Raw genomic sequence first — 18,663 nt, forward strand, 5'->3', positions numbered from 1 at the left:
AAGTTGTAGCAACATTTCAGCAGAATCTCATCTGCCATCATCAGGCTTCTGTATTGTGTTTGTCTGTGAGTCAGACTCTCATACCCGTTTCAGTTTTAAATTTGGGGCTAGCCTACTGCTGTGCCAGAGTGGTTTTTTCTTCATCCTGATTGGTTGGGAGTCTTGGTTTGCTGTGTTCTGCTTGATTGGCGTTTCTAATATCTTCTGTCTGTTTTGTGGCTTTTTTTGTCTTGATTGGCTGGCAACATTGTGTTCCTGTATTAGAGGCTTTTGGTGCGGCTTGGCTCCAAGTAAATGGACAGCTATCATTTATTAGGAAGCTAGGTTTCATCTGGGTGCCTGGTTGGGGTGTGTTTGAGCTGGAGGTATCAGGGGGGATCTGTTTGTGCCCAGGTGTTTGCCTGGCTTGTGGTGTGGAGATTTTTTGTTTGTTTGTGAGTGCAGGCTTCCAAATAATTGACAGTCTGGTGGAATCATCTCTTCTATTCATGCTTTCAGGTCTTTTTTCAATCTCTATGGCTTCTCTGATAATTCTGTGGCTGGGGTTTTCTATAGTGGCTAGGGTTTTGGTGCCATTGAAGTTGATGCTGTGACCTGTTGCTTTCATGTGTTGGACTAGTGAGGAAGTGTGTTCCAGCTTTTTTACTGCATTTTGTGTTCACGGAGAAGCACAAGGCCGAAGACACAAGCCAGAAGATGATGAATGAGACTTCATTGAAACGTCGCCTAGATACTTCCAATTTTACGCGGGAGAAAACACGAATAACCAAAGATCCCCATACAAATACCCGCAAAAACCTCAGAATACACACACACACACACACACACACACACACACACACACACGAATTTAGAATAATTAAAGTGCTTTGAAAATCAGTGAATTGCAGGGCTTTGCAGGATGGCAGTGGGCTGTATGGCAGTTTGGAGTGGGATCTTTGTTGATTGGACTGCATAGAGAAGTTGCATGATATTTGTAAAAATGTACATATATTTGTGTCTAGGAGGACAGGAAGATTAACTCAGCTGTGCACTTTTATCATAGGCAAAGAAAATGATTTAAGATACATTTCTTCAAACTGCATTTGTTTCAACAAAATGGCGTGACATGTGTGATGTAATGTGAAATGATTATTGTTATTTCAGGAGACTTAGTGCTGCTTTCAACAAGTCCAGAATTCTGAAGTTATTTTTAGCACGAATTCCTACTAGCATAAATTTATGGTAGCCTTATTAACATGCAAATTAAGAATAGCTCATTTACTGCTACATCTTTGGGGGCCTATACATTTAGCAACAGAAATGGCTTCTGTTTGTCCTGGGATTAGCCTTTTCTCTTACTTGCTGGCTTTTTCTCCTGTACCAATGGGATGCCTTGTTGATTCCTGCAAGTGCACAAAAGAGGCTAACGTGAACTAAAAATACCCTTTTTAAATGGAAATGTAATATACTAAAACATGCATCGCAAAACAGTTTGCTTGATACCAATGTGAAGAAAACAAACAGAAAAGTTGTTATATCATTTTGTAATTCAATATACTATATTTTAATGCACGATATATTAGAAATATTAGGTATGTTTGCCACCTTGAGTTATTTATAAAAGTAATAATAAAGATGGAATATGACTAAATTAATAAAATAGTCTAATTACATTATTTAAAGTAAAGAACTTTTTAAATAACCTTATTTCACATGAAGGCAAACTACTGATAGTCCTTGACTTACAACAGTTCATTTAGTAATTGTTCAAAGTTCAACGGCACTGAAAAAAGTGACTTAGGACTGTTTTTCACAGTTACAACTTTTCCAGCATCCCCATGGTCATGCGATCAAAATTCAGATGCTTGGCAACTAATTCATACTTATGACCATTACTGCGTCCCAAGGTCATGTGATCCCCTTTTGCGACCTTCTGGCAACAAAGTCAATGGAGAAGCCAGATTCACTTAACAACCAGGTTACTAACTTATCAACTGCGGTGGTTCCCTTAACAACGGAGGCAGGAAAGGCTGTAAAAGGGGACAAAACTCACTTAACAACATAAATTTGGGGCTCAATTGTGGTCATAAGTCAAAGACTACCTGTACAAGTTCGTTTTGATAAAAAACATGTTACCCTCTGTAGAATTCTAAAGTGGCTTTGTAAAAAAAAATGCTCTTGAGAAAGCTTTCCAGTTTGCTAATCTGGTTATACTGTAAAGAGTTTTAAAATACTGATTTTTAAGGTGAAAGTTAGCTATTTCATTAACTAGTTAACTATTTTCCAAGATTGAACTCTAGTGATCTTCTCTGAATGTACTTTTCACCGCTTGTTTTAAAATGCTTTACCATGTTTATGCTTTGATTCGCTCATGAGAATGGATGTCAACTTTTATTGTGTGGAAGATATATCTTTTCCTTCTGCAGTCACCTCTACTGGCACTTGGCAAAACCTCTGTTTGCTAGGCCCAAGTGTATGCATTCAATAACAATGTTCATACTACCCCTATTAGCATTGATTTTTCTAATCTTGTATCTGCTTAGTGTATTGGATTTCAGGTCTCATAATCCATTATGGACATGTTCTTTGAAGTTAACATCTGGAGGGCTTCTGGTAGTGAAGACTGTCCATATGGAAGTCCATCTCCACTAATGTTTTAGAAAGGGGCAAAGGACATAAAGCATATATTTTTGAGTATGTTCTACATACAAATATTTGAAACCGATCCAAGGAAGTGTTTTAAAACGAAAAGCTACTGTAGACATTTTTCCAAAGTTTTCCCCACTTTTTATATTATGACCACCTATTTTGAAAAGGACTCGGACAAACTGGGACAAGCCCAAAGAGTATCAGTGAAATGTTGTAAGAAAAAATGAATATAGTAAAACATTTCAACAGTGGAATCAATTATTAAGAGAGGTTCCATGTCTTAGTGTATTGCCAGTTTATAAGGAACTCCATCCCACTGATTCATATAAAATTGTTTATAGGGCAGTAGAATTTCAGGCTATTTGTCCACTGTTGGTTCACAAGTTGTACCCACTGACTTTGTTGCCACCATCTATAAAATTGCCATGTCAGAGGTTGCTTAAAGAAAGGTAGCTGCATTATTTTATTCTTTAAATAGGACTGTGACTTTTTATTCTGGCTAGTAGCAATTAAGCTATTAATATTAACCAGGCAGTTAAGAGCATATGCATTTAGTACAATTGATTATTCTTGATCCTTTTATGCTGAATACAGTGGTGAAGATTACTTGATACGAACATTCTAATTATAATGACCCTGTTTTTTGTCCTCTCAACAATTCTGTAAATCTGTAAATATTTCCTGACCTATGAAAAAGGAAGTGATGAAGACAAACTTTTTCACATTTTTTTTCATTGACTTTATTGGCTGTATTGGCATTTAACAATAAGCCAGAGTTTTGGCACCGTCTGAGTTACTGTGAAAAAGTGCTGTCTGCAAGCAGTCTTTTAATACCATTGGTAAAACAAACCAATATATTAGTAAAGATTACTGCAACAGTTTGGCCTGCTGCTCTGAAATAAAACTAAATAAAATATAGGTATTGGCAACCCAAAGTAATTATCAGAAAACCATAACCTGTTTTAGTATATCAAGGCTGCACGTGCAATATTCATAATCTGAAAAGAGTCATTCAAGAATGATTCAGCTGTTTGTTACTTAATCTGAAAAATATGAAGCTTAGCTTTGAGAATAAAATTTGTGAACTTGTTACTGGATGGGAAATAGTGTAGTGTTCTTATGTCAGGCTACATTTATCGTGTGTGTGTGCACACACGTGCATGCATGTGTGTGTGTGTGTGTGTGTGTGTGTGTGTGTAGAGTGCATTAAGGTTCATGTCGGAGGATTTCAACCAATGTCTTCAAAATTGTTGGCTTCACCATTGAGCATCTTCTTGATCAGGCACTGAGAACCATCAACATGTGGACATTTTGTGGTTCTCAGGTCCTCAGGCTTTTCTAGGTCCCATTCCTTCTTTTTGGGCCAGGCATGGAAGCAACTCTTTTTTTTCCTCTCCAGTCAGCAACTGATCAGTAATAAGCTCTGCCACTCTTTGCTTTAAAAGATAAATGGGACTCACTTTAAAGCCTAATCGTAAATTCTTTTGAGGGGGGTGGAGGAAACTTCTAGGAAGAGAAGGAACCAACTGGTCCTTGAAGAAGCATTGCTATGTCTTCAGCCACAAAGCCAGCTTTCCAGTCTGTCTCTTCCAGTCAAGTCACCTGCTGTTGATGCGTAACTTTCCAGCCGGTTGTGGACATGGTAGTTAATCCATCTAGGTTTATCCAATTATATTCACTACACAGAGTATTTTTTAATTCTACATTTAGGCCCTTCCTGGTTCACAGGAAACCAACATTGTTTCTAAGTTTACAACCGTCTTTCCTTTACAGTTTCCTTCCTGTACCTGATATGAAGTCCCAAGCCCTTGCTGCCTTTGTACAGCCAACAGCCAATAGATATTTTTATTCTCTTTGGAGTCCTTTATAATGTAACAAGGTAAACAAAATGGCAAGCTGACCTTTTTCCTCCTCCCTTCACATTCCAAACTGTTTCCGCTCCCTGACGTCACCTCCTTCCCCCTTGGCCAGTGTCATTTAATCCATTTATTCCTACCCACCCCCCAACTCCATGATGGTTTTTTTATGACTTTGTAAATCAACCTAAGGTTCCAAAACAAATGCTTTCTTTCCAACGACCCCAATAATGTATGTCTGCCATTTCATTCTCATCTAATCTAACTACTTGTTCATATAATAAAACCAGATTTCAAGCAGATTTGTCAGCCATGACCTTCACTTTTTATGAATCCAGCCGGGCTGTCCTCTTGTTAAATTATGCATTTCGAAGTACTGCCATATTTGTGCTTTTATTAGCCTGCCCCTGTTGAAATGCATTCTGCAGCTCCCTTCCAAAATAATCCAATGTTAAATTTTAGTTAGGATAAAGGACCAAGTTATGTAAGGTTAGGGAGGAATTGTCTGTACTTTAACTGTTTTTTTTTTGTGTGTGTCGGTTCTTTTCAGAAAAGGTCTGTGTGCTGTTTTTAGGAGACAGAGATATATGTTGGGTGACCCTTACATAGCCTGCATTAGGAGTTGTTAAATGATAGCTCATAGACCAGAACTGACTCCCAAAGCAATTTTCTATTTCTGCTGCTGGACTTGCCACATTTTAATTAAATTGCAACTAAAAGATTTGCTTGTAAACACATAAGATGGGTTAACCTTTGTACTGTACTTTGCCTGTTTGTAAATATGAGTACAGATAGTCCTCGTTTAGCAACTGCCAATTGGAATCAGCAACTCAGTTGTTAAGCTAAGATAAAATTATATGGCTGTGACTATGCTTACATTTTTCCTTTGCTTCTTGGCTTTGGTTCTTTGAGGACATCTTGATGTAGGCTAAATAAACAAAGAAAATAAGAAGGAGATGCTGCAAAGGTAATAAATTCAATTACTGGTCCGCTGTTAGGTTTTGTTTTGTTTTTTAAAAAAACTGCTGTTACTTCAAACAGTTATCTTTAAGCAGTTGCTAAGTGAGGATTACCTGTACACTTATTTTCTTCCCTGGTCTCAGCAACTAAGAGCTTGCTACTTTACAAACAGTGCAACATCTAGTATCTTATGCAGCTGTCAGGCATCCCAGCAAAACCCACAATTTCTGCTGTTCCTCCTTTTTGGTCTGCCCACTTGATTTGGATTTATGGTGCCTGCCCTATTGATTTTCCCACCAAGCTCCAAAGGACTTGATTTAATATTGCTATGAACCACTGCAGGATAATTAAAGTGGTAGGTGATTTTCAAGAATCAGCTCCCGTAAGCCCTGCATTGGACAGCAAATGGATAACAATAACAGTATTGTTATTAGAAGGCCCCATCGAAAATGCTTTCTAAGCTGGATCATGATTAACTTGCTCTGCCTAAAAGTGAACCAGGGTTGAAGCCTGGGCTCTAAGTTATTAGATCTTGCTACCTCCAACCATAATCTCTGTCCTGATTGTGTTAATCAAGTATTTAAAAACAAAAGAAAGAATTCCATTTCAGTTTGGTAATAATTGCCTTAATTCTTGTTGTAATGATGAGGCAGTCGAGTTGTTTGATCATGAACAACTGAATCATGATGATCTTTGTTGGAGTCTAGTCTTGCATTTATACACATTTTTAGTTACCCTCCATCACTGGTTAACTTTGGTTATTGCTTAACTTTCGTTACTGTTTAGTACAGTAATCCATACAATTAATTATCTCTAGTTAAAGTCTAACATATGTTTACTTCCTCTCTCTAATCCTCCTTTAGATTAGTGACTTTGTTTACCTGAGTTGTATTTGCTTGGAAACATTCTTTATCTGAGGTTTGCCATCCGAGATTGGAATATTCCTGCAATTACAACTCTACAAATTCTCAGCTGGCTTTGCCCATATCCATTTTATCTAGGAACTGTGATCAACATATCTGGAATATACCTGATTGGAAAAATAAGAATGGCTGTAGGCATTTTAATTTTAATTTTTTGGTCTACAATACCCATCTTTCCAATAACCTCATATGCCAGGAATTGGCAATATTTCCAGGAGGTAAGCACCCATGATATATTTTTAAAAAATTAAACATTGTTCAACTCTTGCATGAGTTACATGGGATTCTGGCATGCTTGAAATCTCATGTAATCTTTCATGAAAACACTGAGACCGTACAAAGCTTCAGACATGTTTTTTATATTTTTAAAGAATTTTATTTTTTGACTAACAAACATAGGACATGATCATAGAAGGGAGCTCAGAGGTTTTGTAGTCCAACTCCCTGCTCAAGGCAGGGCACCTTATACCCTTAATGGCAAACCTATGGCACGCATGCCACAAGTGGCATGCAGAGCCATTTGTGCTGGCATGTGAGCCGCAGGCAAACTTACCTCACTGCGCATGTGCGTGCCATACAGCTGATTTTTCTGCGGGTTTCAGGCCTTTTTCCGTCTCCCAGAGGCTTGGAAAAAGCCTCTGCAGGGCTTTTCAGAACGAATAGGCCCATTTCGTCACTTCCTGTAATATTGGAAGTGATGAAATGGACATATTATTCGTCCTGAAAAGGAGGAGGCAAGTTGTTCCATTGATTAATTGTTAATAAATGTTGATTGATGTCATTATAAAGGTAGCTGCCCTAGAAAAGGAGAGAAAGAGAAACTGGCCAATAATTTCCTAAAGAATTCATAACAGAGTCGAGATTTAAACAGTTCATTTCTTTCATTTCAGCATACCACAGCACTTCAGTGATGATTGATGAATGTTAATTGCATGATGGGCCTTATTCCTTAACAATAATTGGGCTTTGAGGTGATACCAGTTAACATTTGGTTCAAATGGGGGGGAAAACAGTTCTTAACAGAGTAGTAATCAACAAGTAGAAGAGCTGGAAACTCATGCTGCAATGAAGCTTTCAATATTTTGTTACCTCACTTGAAAATGTGCCAGTGCAGTATCTAAATAGAGGAGGGTAAAGTCATGCATATGTCTTCTAAGCCAAAGTCCAAAACTGAGCAGAGAACCTGAAGGAGGAAGCCAACCTTCCAGCACTTAGTATAGCCATTTAGAGGCCTTATTAGTATCTTAGATTTCCTGCTGCCTTGCAGAGCAAGCATCAATAGCCACTTAAGGGATTGTTTTTCCTTGGCTGAGAAGCTTTTGCTCTACTGCTTTGGAAGGTAGTTCTTGCCCTGGGAGGGACCACAGTTCAATGCCAGAGCACATGCTTTGTCTGGTGAAGCTCTTAAGTACATTCCCAGCATCTTTAGTTATAAAAGACTATGGGAAGCTAAGTGGAAAAAGTAATGGTACTTCAACTCTATGATCTAGTCAGGGCCATCTTAACAGCATTATGGGCCCCGGGCAAAGCAGTGTACTGTGGTCCCCACGACAACTACTCACAGGAATAAAAATGTAAATGGTCGATAAAATTAAACATAGATTTGCATTTTAGTATTAATAATAAAATAAAAATGCAGTAAAATGTAATAAATATGTTGCTGTATTTATATGATACAAGGTGCATTGAAGGGTTAACATACACAGATTAATATGGGGCCCCTATGCTTGTGGGGCCCACAGGCAAATACCCATCAGGCCCATGCATTAAGACAGCCCTGGATCCAGTAGTCTAAGGTGGCAAAAGGCATCGTTTGTCATCCTGTATCTACCAAGGTTGTAGTCTTTTTGTGGTGCAACCATAAAATCTATGGTGCTGGATAGAAAAGCTGATGCAGGAAATGTGGGGAATTAAATGTATAGAATCCCTGGGTGTTTATCTCAGTTGATTAAGTTCGGATTTTGCTAACCACCATTGAGTGGCTGCTGCAGTCACAAAGACAAGCAACCTATGCAAGAAAGTAGTAGTTGAATATGGACTCCTCTGTGTCAAAATATGAATTTGATATATTTCATAGAAGGAAAACAACAGTGTGCAGTTAAATATTCCACTAATTTTTAAAAACCCAAGCCAACATAAACTCAAGAAGCCCACTTAGCTCAGCTCCTAAAACACACACAAACAGCAAAAAGTGACATCTGCCAAGAACCCTGGCAATATTCTCCCCAAATCGTAAAATATCAATTTTGTCTTTTTCCAGCTTCTGTTTTATGTTGTTACTATTATTATACTGGGTGTGGTCAAAAAGTCAAGTTGGCAACCCAGTGGTGCCATTGAAGCTCCACCCATTTTTAATGTGCATATCATGGACAGAACTTTGATCCCTCCGTTCACTCTCTTGACTTTTCAACTGAGCCCCCTGATTAATAAATAATAACAATGTCGTTTCCTGGAGGCAATGGATAGCAGTTCCAACTGCCCTGCCTGCCACTTTGTTTTGCTTTCCTAGGTATATCATTTGGTCCAAAAGCTTTCTAGAAAGAAATGAGGCTGGTAGTTGGAAACTGGAGCTTTCCTTCCAAGTTTTAAAAATTGAAAAGAGAAATCAAAGAAAGGGGTTTGCATGTAGAACTAGCATGCTTATTTTTGGATTTCATCTTTGTTTTTAGACTCCTTGGTAGTTATGAGACAAAAGTATATGCCTATAAAGATATACATTTAAAATTATGACTGTTACTAAAACAGTAGATGAAATATAAACAATTTGCTTTTCTTTTTTAAAACATAATTCTGCACCAGGTGCTCTGGATCCTGTTGATTCCTTCCTTCTGCTCCGGAAATGCTGTTTGGTCTCTGTCAGCCATTTCCAACTTCTTCTGTGTATATTAAGGACTAGAAACTTGTATTTTTTTTATTTAAAAAACCCTTCATACTGTGTTCTTAATAAATGTGGGCATTTGTGGTATCTGTCTTTGAACTAATTCACACACTCATGAAAGTGGCACTAAAATATAGCAAAAAAGTAGGATGACTGCTATGTGAAATCTTTGGTGGGAGGATGTTCTGACTATTTATATGTTGTATTATTACACAATAACAGTTGGAGTACGTAATGCTATTGCAAAATTTTAGAGGACAGATCCCCATTCTCCAAAAGCTCATCATTTGAAATTTGGGATCCTGAGCTGGAGGATATGTTTTAATATCTAATAAGTGATTTCAGAGCCACAGTCTTGCTATGACAAAAGATGGGAGTAGTGTAACTTCTTTAGAATAAGAAATGCTTTTTAGTGTCTATGTCGTGAAACTGTCTTTTGAATCTTAATGAATATAAGTGGATACTTCCATATGTACTACATTCCTCCATTATAGTTTAAGGTGAATTAATTTTTCTGGCTGGTGAATCTTAGTGAGAAGACTGCACTTGGTTGGTCTTCTAATTGCTCAGAAACTGGTTAAAGCCCCCAAAAAAAAAAAAAAAAAGCATTCTGAGAGAAAGTGTAGAAGGTGGAAGCAAAGGTGGAAACATGGTACTCCAATATCTTAATTGCAGTCAAAGAGAAATGAACAAAACTGAAGTGGCTCCCAAGGAGATATTAGAAAATGCAGGTTGAAAATGAGAATGATTTAATGTCAAATGAGACAAATGCCGAGTTGATACTCCAGTGCCTCACGCTTCCACTTGTCCTTGGCATTGAGAAAATGAGATTTTTAATATCGGAAAAACAGATTGCTATGAAGGCTCATCCATTGTAAATTTGAGCTGCCTTTTAGAGCAGCTTTTAAGCTGAGGATTGGATTGTTCATTCCATCCTACAATTGCTGCCACGATTTTCATACTAATACGGAATTCCTCCCTCTTTTCTCCTCCACTCTTTTGCATACTATTTATGCACCACAGAGGGAAGGAAGGCTGACTTCCTCTTTCAGTCTCTGCTTCTCCCTTTCCTCCGCCACCCCCACACTTTAACAAGTTAATTTCATTAATGAATAATGCAGACAGGACAAAGGTTTGTCAGGTTTAACCTCTGCATTAGTCATACAGATTAATGATACTTGCTGTTCTGCCTGGTTAATGCTAGGAAGACAAACTTAGATTCTGTTTGTGAGACTGAAGGGTTGAGGCCTTATGGTTTTGAAATGCCATGATAGGGAGGGATATCCAAAAAACATACTGCCTGCATTCAGCTACTGGATTCTTTTGAAATCAAATAATATAGTGAAAAATTGATTCTTCAATTCACCATTAAGTTTGGAAGTCACTACGAATGTTTGGACTCTGTTTTTAGTCTTTGGGCTGCTGGCAGGGAAGAGGACCCTGTCTACATTCTTAGGTCTGATATGTTTTCCCCAACTGAGATTTGATTTTCACATTTTAAAGGTGCTGTACTGTTTTTAAACCTGAGTTTGCAACTTCTTCTTCACTTATTAGAATGTTTGCAATCACTGCATGACATGCAGCAAGGCTCAGCCTTGCTAAGGGAATTTACATGGTAAATATGGCAGATAATGTAAGAAACAACCCTTACAAACGTGGCTGTTGAATAAAATGGATGCACATCTTCCAGTTTTATAAATGGACAGATTACCAAGAATGTGTGTTATTAGTACCAACAACTTTTCTTTCTATAGAAATGCATGCCCTTCTAATCTGGGTTTTTGAACTTTTCATAAGTATCTCGAGAGCCACTAGTTGGCACAGAATTACTGAACTAGATGATCAACAAGCAAGTACTAGGGCGCAACACCAGACATATCACTGGAAGGCAAAATCACCAAACTACATCTCAAGTTATTTTGGCCATGTCATGTGGGGGAATTCACTGGAGAAAGCACTTATGTTGGGGAGAGTTAGCAGTAATAGGAAACCAGGCAACCAAATAACACAGTGGTATCAAAGGTGATGCCAGCCAGAACATAGAAAAACTCAAAGAAGCAATGCAAGATTGGAACATGTGGAAAGACCTGCCCCATATAATTGCTAAGTGTTGGACACGACTGATTGGATAACAACGTCAACACTGAACTAGATGGCCTTGGCCTAATTTATCAGAGATGTTTGTGAATTCTTTGGTTTGATCAAGTGAGAGACTTTTTCTGATGTTTGTGAATTCTTTTTTAAAGCAAAATAAACAATGTGAGATCCATAAAGTTGCTCTAGAAATTAAAAAAAAACTCCAGCCATGAGCTACTCCTTGAAAAAATTATTCAAGTCTAGTCAAAGTCAGGGTAGAAAGCTGTTGTGTCTGCTTAATATCCCTTTAAATTTAGATACCTTTGCAGAATGTTTATTACAAATTTTATTCATGTTTCTTATTAAGTTAAGTGATTTGAAAAAAAGTCTCCCTCTTTTTTGCCATTTTTCTGCAAATATTGGAGAATATTTTCCCTCTGGATTTGATTTGCACAATATTCCCTTTCTTTGCTTGTGATATGTTATTTCTGCCTTATTTAATCACTCTTGTAGATTTCTCTGGATCTTTCAGTGATCAGTACCTGTGGGTTCCTAAAATAGCACATAGTCAAATAAAGCATTAACAGTTTAGAGTGTGATATGTCTGGTTTCTCTAAGTGATGCAAAACAAATTTAAAATGATATAGTTTCATGCACCTCAAGTCATGTTGTCAGCTTATGTTCACTTGTCATTTTAAAGCTATACATCTTTCTGAGCAACTGGTATTTTAGTTCTGTTTTTTATTCAATAATTGTAGCTTTGCAACCCATCAAGTCCAGATGCATTTGCGCTGTGAGACACTAAAATATTTCAAAAAGACCCTCCTACCCATCAGAGTCCTGTCTATTTTAAGACAGATTCTGACTTTATGGGAGTTTGGTAGAAAATGAAATAATCATTGTTTGTTTGTGAGGTGTCTGTTTAGCTGTGTGCAATACTATGAAAAATAATTTATAAGAAATTATGTAAAAATTAAGTGTCCTTATTTGTTTCAGAATGATAGCAAATACTGAAGACCTCCAAGAGGCTTTCTGACCTTCCTCTCCCCATGTAAATTATGCTGAGAACCTTTCCAGTGGTGTAAGTACAACATCAACTATTTTTTCTCTGTCTGTGGCCAAAAGTTTGAGGGTCAGTAATTCTGTTACGTTTGCAGACTACTGCTGAATTAAGGATTTCCTGTTGGCTGGTGATAATCAAAGTTCTAGTCTAATACATCAAAGGGCATCAGTTAGGGAAGGCTGACCTAGGAAGCCACAAGAGGAATATAGGTTTTATTTTTCATGCTCTTTCATGCTGATGGTGTGGTTTGTATTTTGCTTCATGAAAGTTCCTCCCAAGCTTACAGAAATGTGGTCGTATGACAGTGATTTTTTGTTAGCTTTATAAAGAGTATTCCAACAGCGTGGATGTATCCCAGCCACTGGGCCAGTAATTAAAGGTTATAGGAAGTGTTTCCCAGACAGCCTAGAGCAGGGGTGTCAAACTGACATCATCATGGCAGCGTCACATGACGTATCGGGACTTTTTTCTCCTTTGCCAAATTGGGCAGGAGCATGGCCAGAATATGATGCAGCTGGCCTGCGGGCCGGGAGTTTGACAGCCCCGGCCTAGAGAGTAGTAGTTCACTCATACTTGTTGTTACATTTATACTATTTTTTCAATATGAAATTTTGGGATAAGCTTGTTTTGTGAATGTCCTATATTTGTTTGTCATAAATATTTCCATTTTACAGATGGCTTAAAATGGTTCAGAAAAGATTTGAACTTCAACTTGAACATTTTTACATATGCAGCATGCAATATTTTTATTTGTGATTGGCAGACATACAAACATAAAGTATTTTGATTGGATGGCTCTAAGTAATAAACATTTCATTTGTTTACTGGGCAAGGAAATTAAAAAGAAAGGGTTTTAGTTGGATCTACAGTGCTGTATTTTCAAATTTCGGCTAGGGTATAAAAACTGAGATTTTAGCCATTGATCAGTCTCATCTCTTAAAAGTTCAGTTCTTTCTTAGCCAAACTAAGTTACACATTGAAGCATGCCCTAGAAATATAGTATAGTCTAGAATGTGAATTTGTTAATCATTTTTTCCCTTGCTGTGTTCAGGGGAATCTAGGAAGATTTGTAATGTTTGTTGCAGAACAAAAGCTGAGGTTACCACTAAATTGAATAGTAAGGATAGAGCATTTTGCTTTAACTGTTCAGACTTTGCCCCAGCTAAAGGTTTCATGGTGCCTGCCAGTTACAAGAAAGAGTGCAACATGCTGCAGGTTTCTTCTATGCTGGAAGAAGGCTCTGACGTTTTCAAATCTAGATGATTAATTCCAGCCGTAGAATTCTAACCTGTTTGCTTGAAAATGCAATACACACCTGTGCAAACAAGAAAAAATGTTTTCTTATGCTGATTATTTCTCCTGGAAGATCATTAAGAAATGGATAAAGCAATCAGAGATGGGAATTATTAATTTTGCCTGTTTTTTTTTCCTTCCTCTTTATTCTTAAAAAGTTACTCCAGGTCAGATCATTTGTTCAACTTGCCTAAACTGTCTGCCTTCCCCTGCTTATTGCCCTAGACTTATTGTATTTGACAATGATTTCCCACATCCCCAGTTATTATTTATGATAGGATATTAGAATGGTAAAGGTAGTATATTTTTGGCAGCAACTATTAGCCAGAGAGTGAGTTTCTCCCCTGATCTACTCCCTGCTCTTTTTAAAAGGAGGTGCCAGAGGTTAAATCTGGCAATTTCATTATGTAACTCTAATTTTATCTGTGGCGATGGTGAAACTTGATTGTTGTTCCATGTGAGTCCAGAATACCTTGGGATATATTGAAGATTCTCTTCAGTGGAGTTTTGTGGCACAGGAGATCCTCATCGAGTCAAACTAAGAAAAAAAGGGTTCCTGGGGTATAAAATGTCTGCAAATTACTATTTATAATCTGTCCCATTTATGCACCATTTACTGCTTTGAAAGGCATTGTGTGTGCTGTTTTAGATTTAAGACAATTTTATCTTAGGTTTCAATAAGTTCTCATGATTCATGAGAAGAAGAAGGAATGGATAAGAGAACTCTAAAAATATACTCCATGAAACCATTAATAATCTGCTTACCTATATTGATGCACTTTCCCTATGTCTTTCTACTCTTTCATGGATATGCATACCATTCAAATCTCTGAGCATTTCAAGACTCTACTATGAACAACATGAATGCATGAAGTTGAAAACTATGAGCAGGACTTAGTCTTTTGGTTGAAGCATCCCCTTCCCCAATCGATCTAAATTGTTGTGGGATTGACCAAAGAAATGAAGCCCTCATTCATGAGAATTAACTGGCGTGTCACAACTTGGCAGAGATTTCAAAGTTCATTTTGTCATGAAATGAGACTTTGGGAGATGGTTCTTGAAAAGCACAGGGAGATGGTTATATATGTATAAAAGCAGTATTTATGAAGCATTGGGGGAAATTTTGTTTATTTTCAGATGATGTAAGCATTTTGTTTTTAAAAACCTCAGCATGAAGATATTTTTTGTATGTTAAGGGGAAAAATCCTATTTTGCCATTGTCAGCTTTTATAGATATTTATGATCAATGAGTGGAAGAAATACATTTTAACCAGAGGTTTGATTTTATTTAAACAGTTAAGTATTGATGTATTTAAAAAAAAACAACGCAGCAGTGTCCTTCTCTGAGATGTTTTGCTCAGTTCCACTCTTTCCCTGTAGCAACTCTAAGCACCTTATACTCATGTCATACTTGATGTGGATTTACATAATTGAAGACTGTCTGCACTGGATACATTCAGTGCCTGTGCATTGCTTAAATTGAGGTATCCCATTGCATTGTAGTTAAGGCCATGATTTAGCATGATGTCTGAAGGGATGATCAAGACCCAAGACTATGAAGTTGCTTCCTGCAGCTTTGTGACTTAATCAACTATAGTTATAGTCAGAGTTTCACTTCTAGAGGAGACATGCCATATTATAACATCGCAAGTATTTCACAAAAGTGCTTTTCAAATGGAACTGGATTTTCTTGGCGATTTTTCCTTCAAAACATTTCACCTCTGATCCAAGAAGCTTCTTCAGTTCACTGACGAACTGAAGAAGTTTCTTGGATGAAAAGTGAAACATTTTCAAGGAAAAAAACCAAGAAAGTCCAATTGCCTTTTGAAAAAAGCACCTTTGGGACAACTGTGACCTCGATGATTGACTATCTCCGTGGATATTGCTAGTATGGAAAACCAATGTAGACAAATGTACTAAATCAAGATTTGTTTATTGAATCAAGAATAAAAGCCTCTTCCACATACTGGCGCAATCTAAACTCAGCGCTAATAACCCAATTCTCCATTATTTCTTGGATCTTAACTAGCTATTCAGCTCCTGCTCTAAAAACAAAACTATGAAGGCAATGAGAGAGATAATTTTTATTACAGTCAAAGATTAGAATTATAGATAAAAGCACATTAAAATAAAATTAAGTAAACAAAACAGGACGAAATATAATTAGTGGTGGTTTCATCAATGAGCAATCAAAATCTGAATATATAAAATTTGGCTATGTTCAAGGAGACTGAATTGATCTGACAATATCTATACATACGAAGGATCAGAATGTCCTGGATATTTTATCAGATAAGGAGTTATAAGGTTCCTAGATTCCTTATAGCATGTACAATATAACAGAACAGGAGTGATAGTTTCAATGGTCCTTTGAACACAGTACATATAAGGGACATTTTTGCATCTGCCTTCCAAAATTGCTGACTATGAAGTCAGTTTTGCAACATTTCCTTGAACTCCAAGTCTTCTGAGATTTTTCTCCCCCTTCTATAGGAAACCTTTACAACGCCTTCCCCTCCCCAATAACATATTTTCTCGGAGGAGTGGATTTTTCCACTCCCACCCTGCACAATCTCTGACTGGGTTCTTTTTATTACCCCCCCCCCCCAAAAAAGCAAATGTGTCAAAATTTCTGACTGATTGGCCTTTTTGTGCCCTCCCATTGGCAAGCTTGGGTAGGTGCTGGTCAGCTCAGTGAGAAGGATGGAGATGAGCAGTAAGAAAAGTAGTGGCAATTCAACCTATTGCAGAAGATGTAAGAGGATACAAACAACTCTTAAGTAATGTGTGCTGATGATAAATTTTGAAAAAAACCCAAAAGTTAATTTTAAATCTTTATTAGTGCAGGACAGAGTTTGATGTGAAATCTGAAATCAACTTCTGCCTGGCAAAATAGTATTATGCAATACAAAGCCCCAATTCTGCTCATAGCTGAAGGACTTCAAGACAAAATAATGCCTCTTCCATTCTCTTGTTCTATTGCTATTTAATTTTTGCCTTGAGTTGTACAAGTCGTGTTGGCGAGCATTTGATTACACTGGATTTATTTTCACATGTCTCAGGCTGTTCTTATTAACAGCTTTGATCGAAAGTGCACAACAGATTTCTGCATTTGTAGCATCCTGCTTTGCATGCCTAAACAGCACACTTTGGAGAGGCAGCTGGGCAGGGCCAGTCTGCTTTACACTTTTAGCTTGAATGTCACTAGGGCTGAGCAGTTGCGAGAAAAGATTGATGTCTAAACAGCTGAAGAGAGAAAAGTTAACAGGAGAGGATGTAAATATTTCCTTTTAAAAAAAACCTCTCTCGTGGCTATTTGACGTTTACCTATTCTCTGGATTTCTCTGATAGAAGCTGTTGCAATGAGCCTCTGACATATGAATCTTCTTGGAAGGGTTAATCACCTTTGAATGAATCAAGATTAAGAATAAACTCAACCACTTTGTTGAACGTAAAACAGCTTCTCATAGTGGCTAAGCTAACGTCTCTAGGAAGCCAACACACAGGACTGTAGAGTTGTAATTGCAGGAATGTTCCAATCTCGGATGGCAAACCTCAGATAAAGAATGCTTCCAAGCAAATACAACTCAGGCAAACAAAGTCACTAATCTAAAGGAGGATTAGAGAGAGGAAGTAAACATATATTAGACTTTAACTAGAGATAATTAATTGTATTAATTACTGTGCTAAACAGTAACGAAAGTTAAGCAGTAACCAAAGTTAACCAATGATGGAGGATAACTAAAAATGTGTATAAATGCAAGACTAGACTCCAATAAAGATCATCATGATTCAGTTGTTCATGATCAAACAACTCGACTGCCTCGTCATTACAACACAGGACAAAAGAGCAATGGCAGCCTCTGGCTATGGTTCTGCTATTCTTTGTCTACAACAGCATATACTATACTGACTCAAATTGGTATTGAATCTTAGTGGCCACATAGATAGATTTTCTCCATGACAATTTGTCCCTAATCTCACCCTTCATGTCTTCCAAAGTTGCATCAGTCACCTCTGTAACTGAGTCTGTCTACCCTTTTCTTCCTTTTTTCCAACGTTAGAGTCTTTTCCTGAGAGTGAGATCTTGTGTCCAAAATGGGATAATTTGAGCCTGGCTACTTATGCCTTGAGTGAGGATTCTGGACTGATTTGTTCGATGACCTATTTGTTTGTTTTCTTGGCTGTCGATGGTATTCTTAAGGAGTCTTCTCCAACACCAAAGTTTGAAAAGTGTTAATACTCTTCCTATCATGCTTATATAGACTGGGTTACTTGAAATTGTCTTGGGATTTTTTTTTAACAATGAAGAGTAGGTTAGATGCTTCCACCACCACCACCATCATCAAAGATCAGCAAACATTATTAAATCAGTGGGATTTAATACAGTAATCCTTGAGTCTAAGATCATGTTACCACAATACAGTAAAAAACATCCAATGCAGCAAAAGCAAACAAAAAAAAATCAGAGAAGAGGAAAACATCTCGATATATTATTCTCATAATATTCCTTTGCCACTGTTTATTTTATTTTATTATTTTATTTCTGTTCTGTTTGTACTCCTTTCCGTTTGTTCATTTGTATTATTATAAGCTGCCAAGAATAGCCCCACAGCAAAGGTGAGATAAGCAGCAAACAAATTTAACAAATAAATAAATAATGTAGCCAGATATGGAACATCTTAAAAGTTTTAGTACTTTTAATGATAAGTCACTGACCTAAACGAGAACTAGCTCAGCTAGAGGGGGAACCAGTTAGAGATACATTTTCAGCCCATTTAATGGGTGGTTCCCACTTCTTCTGCTGCAAGTAGATAGAGCAGAACTATAATAATTGCAATTTAAGAAACAAGTCCACAAAAATTTCTTGATAGATGAATTTTTGAAAATGCCCAATCTCCATCACTCCTTTTAACAATATATATTTGCTCTGATTTAAGACAGACAAAAAATTTTAATGTAGAAAAATGAGAAGAAATTAAG

General features: G+C 37.2%; 1 protein-coding gene across 8 annotated transcripts in view; it reads left to right on the forward strand.

Annotated features, from left to right (window-relative positions):
* The window catches only part of HMBOX1 (homeobox containing 1), a 113,048-nt gene that overhangs the window by 43,168 nt on the left and 51,217 nt on the right, over nt 1-18,663 (forward strand). For all 8 annotated transcript variants that reach the window (XM_087929945.1, XM_087929937.1, XM_026715920.2 and 5 more), the window contains exon 2: nt 12,321-12,405. In XM_087929945.1, the coding sequence (XP_087786071.1) occupies nt 12,383-12,405 (23 nt within the window). In that variant the 5' untranslated portion in view covers nt 12,321-12,382. The remainder of the gene's footprint in view (nt 1-12,320; nt 12,406-18,663) is intronic.

The sequence above is a fragment of the Pseudonaja textilis genome, chromosome 1 (assembly GCF_049901715.1).
Source record: "Pseudonaja textilis isolate UNSWEBS1 chromosome 1, rPseTex1.2, whole genome shotgun sequence".
Classification (NCBI taxonomy): domain Eukaryota; kingdom Metazoa; phylum Chordata; class Lepidosauria; order Squamata; family Elapidae; genus Pseudonaja; species Pseudonaja textilis.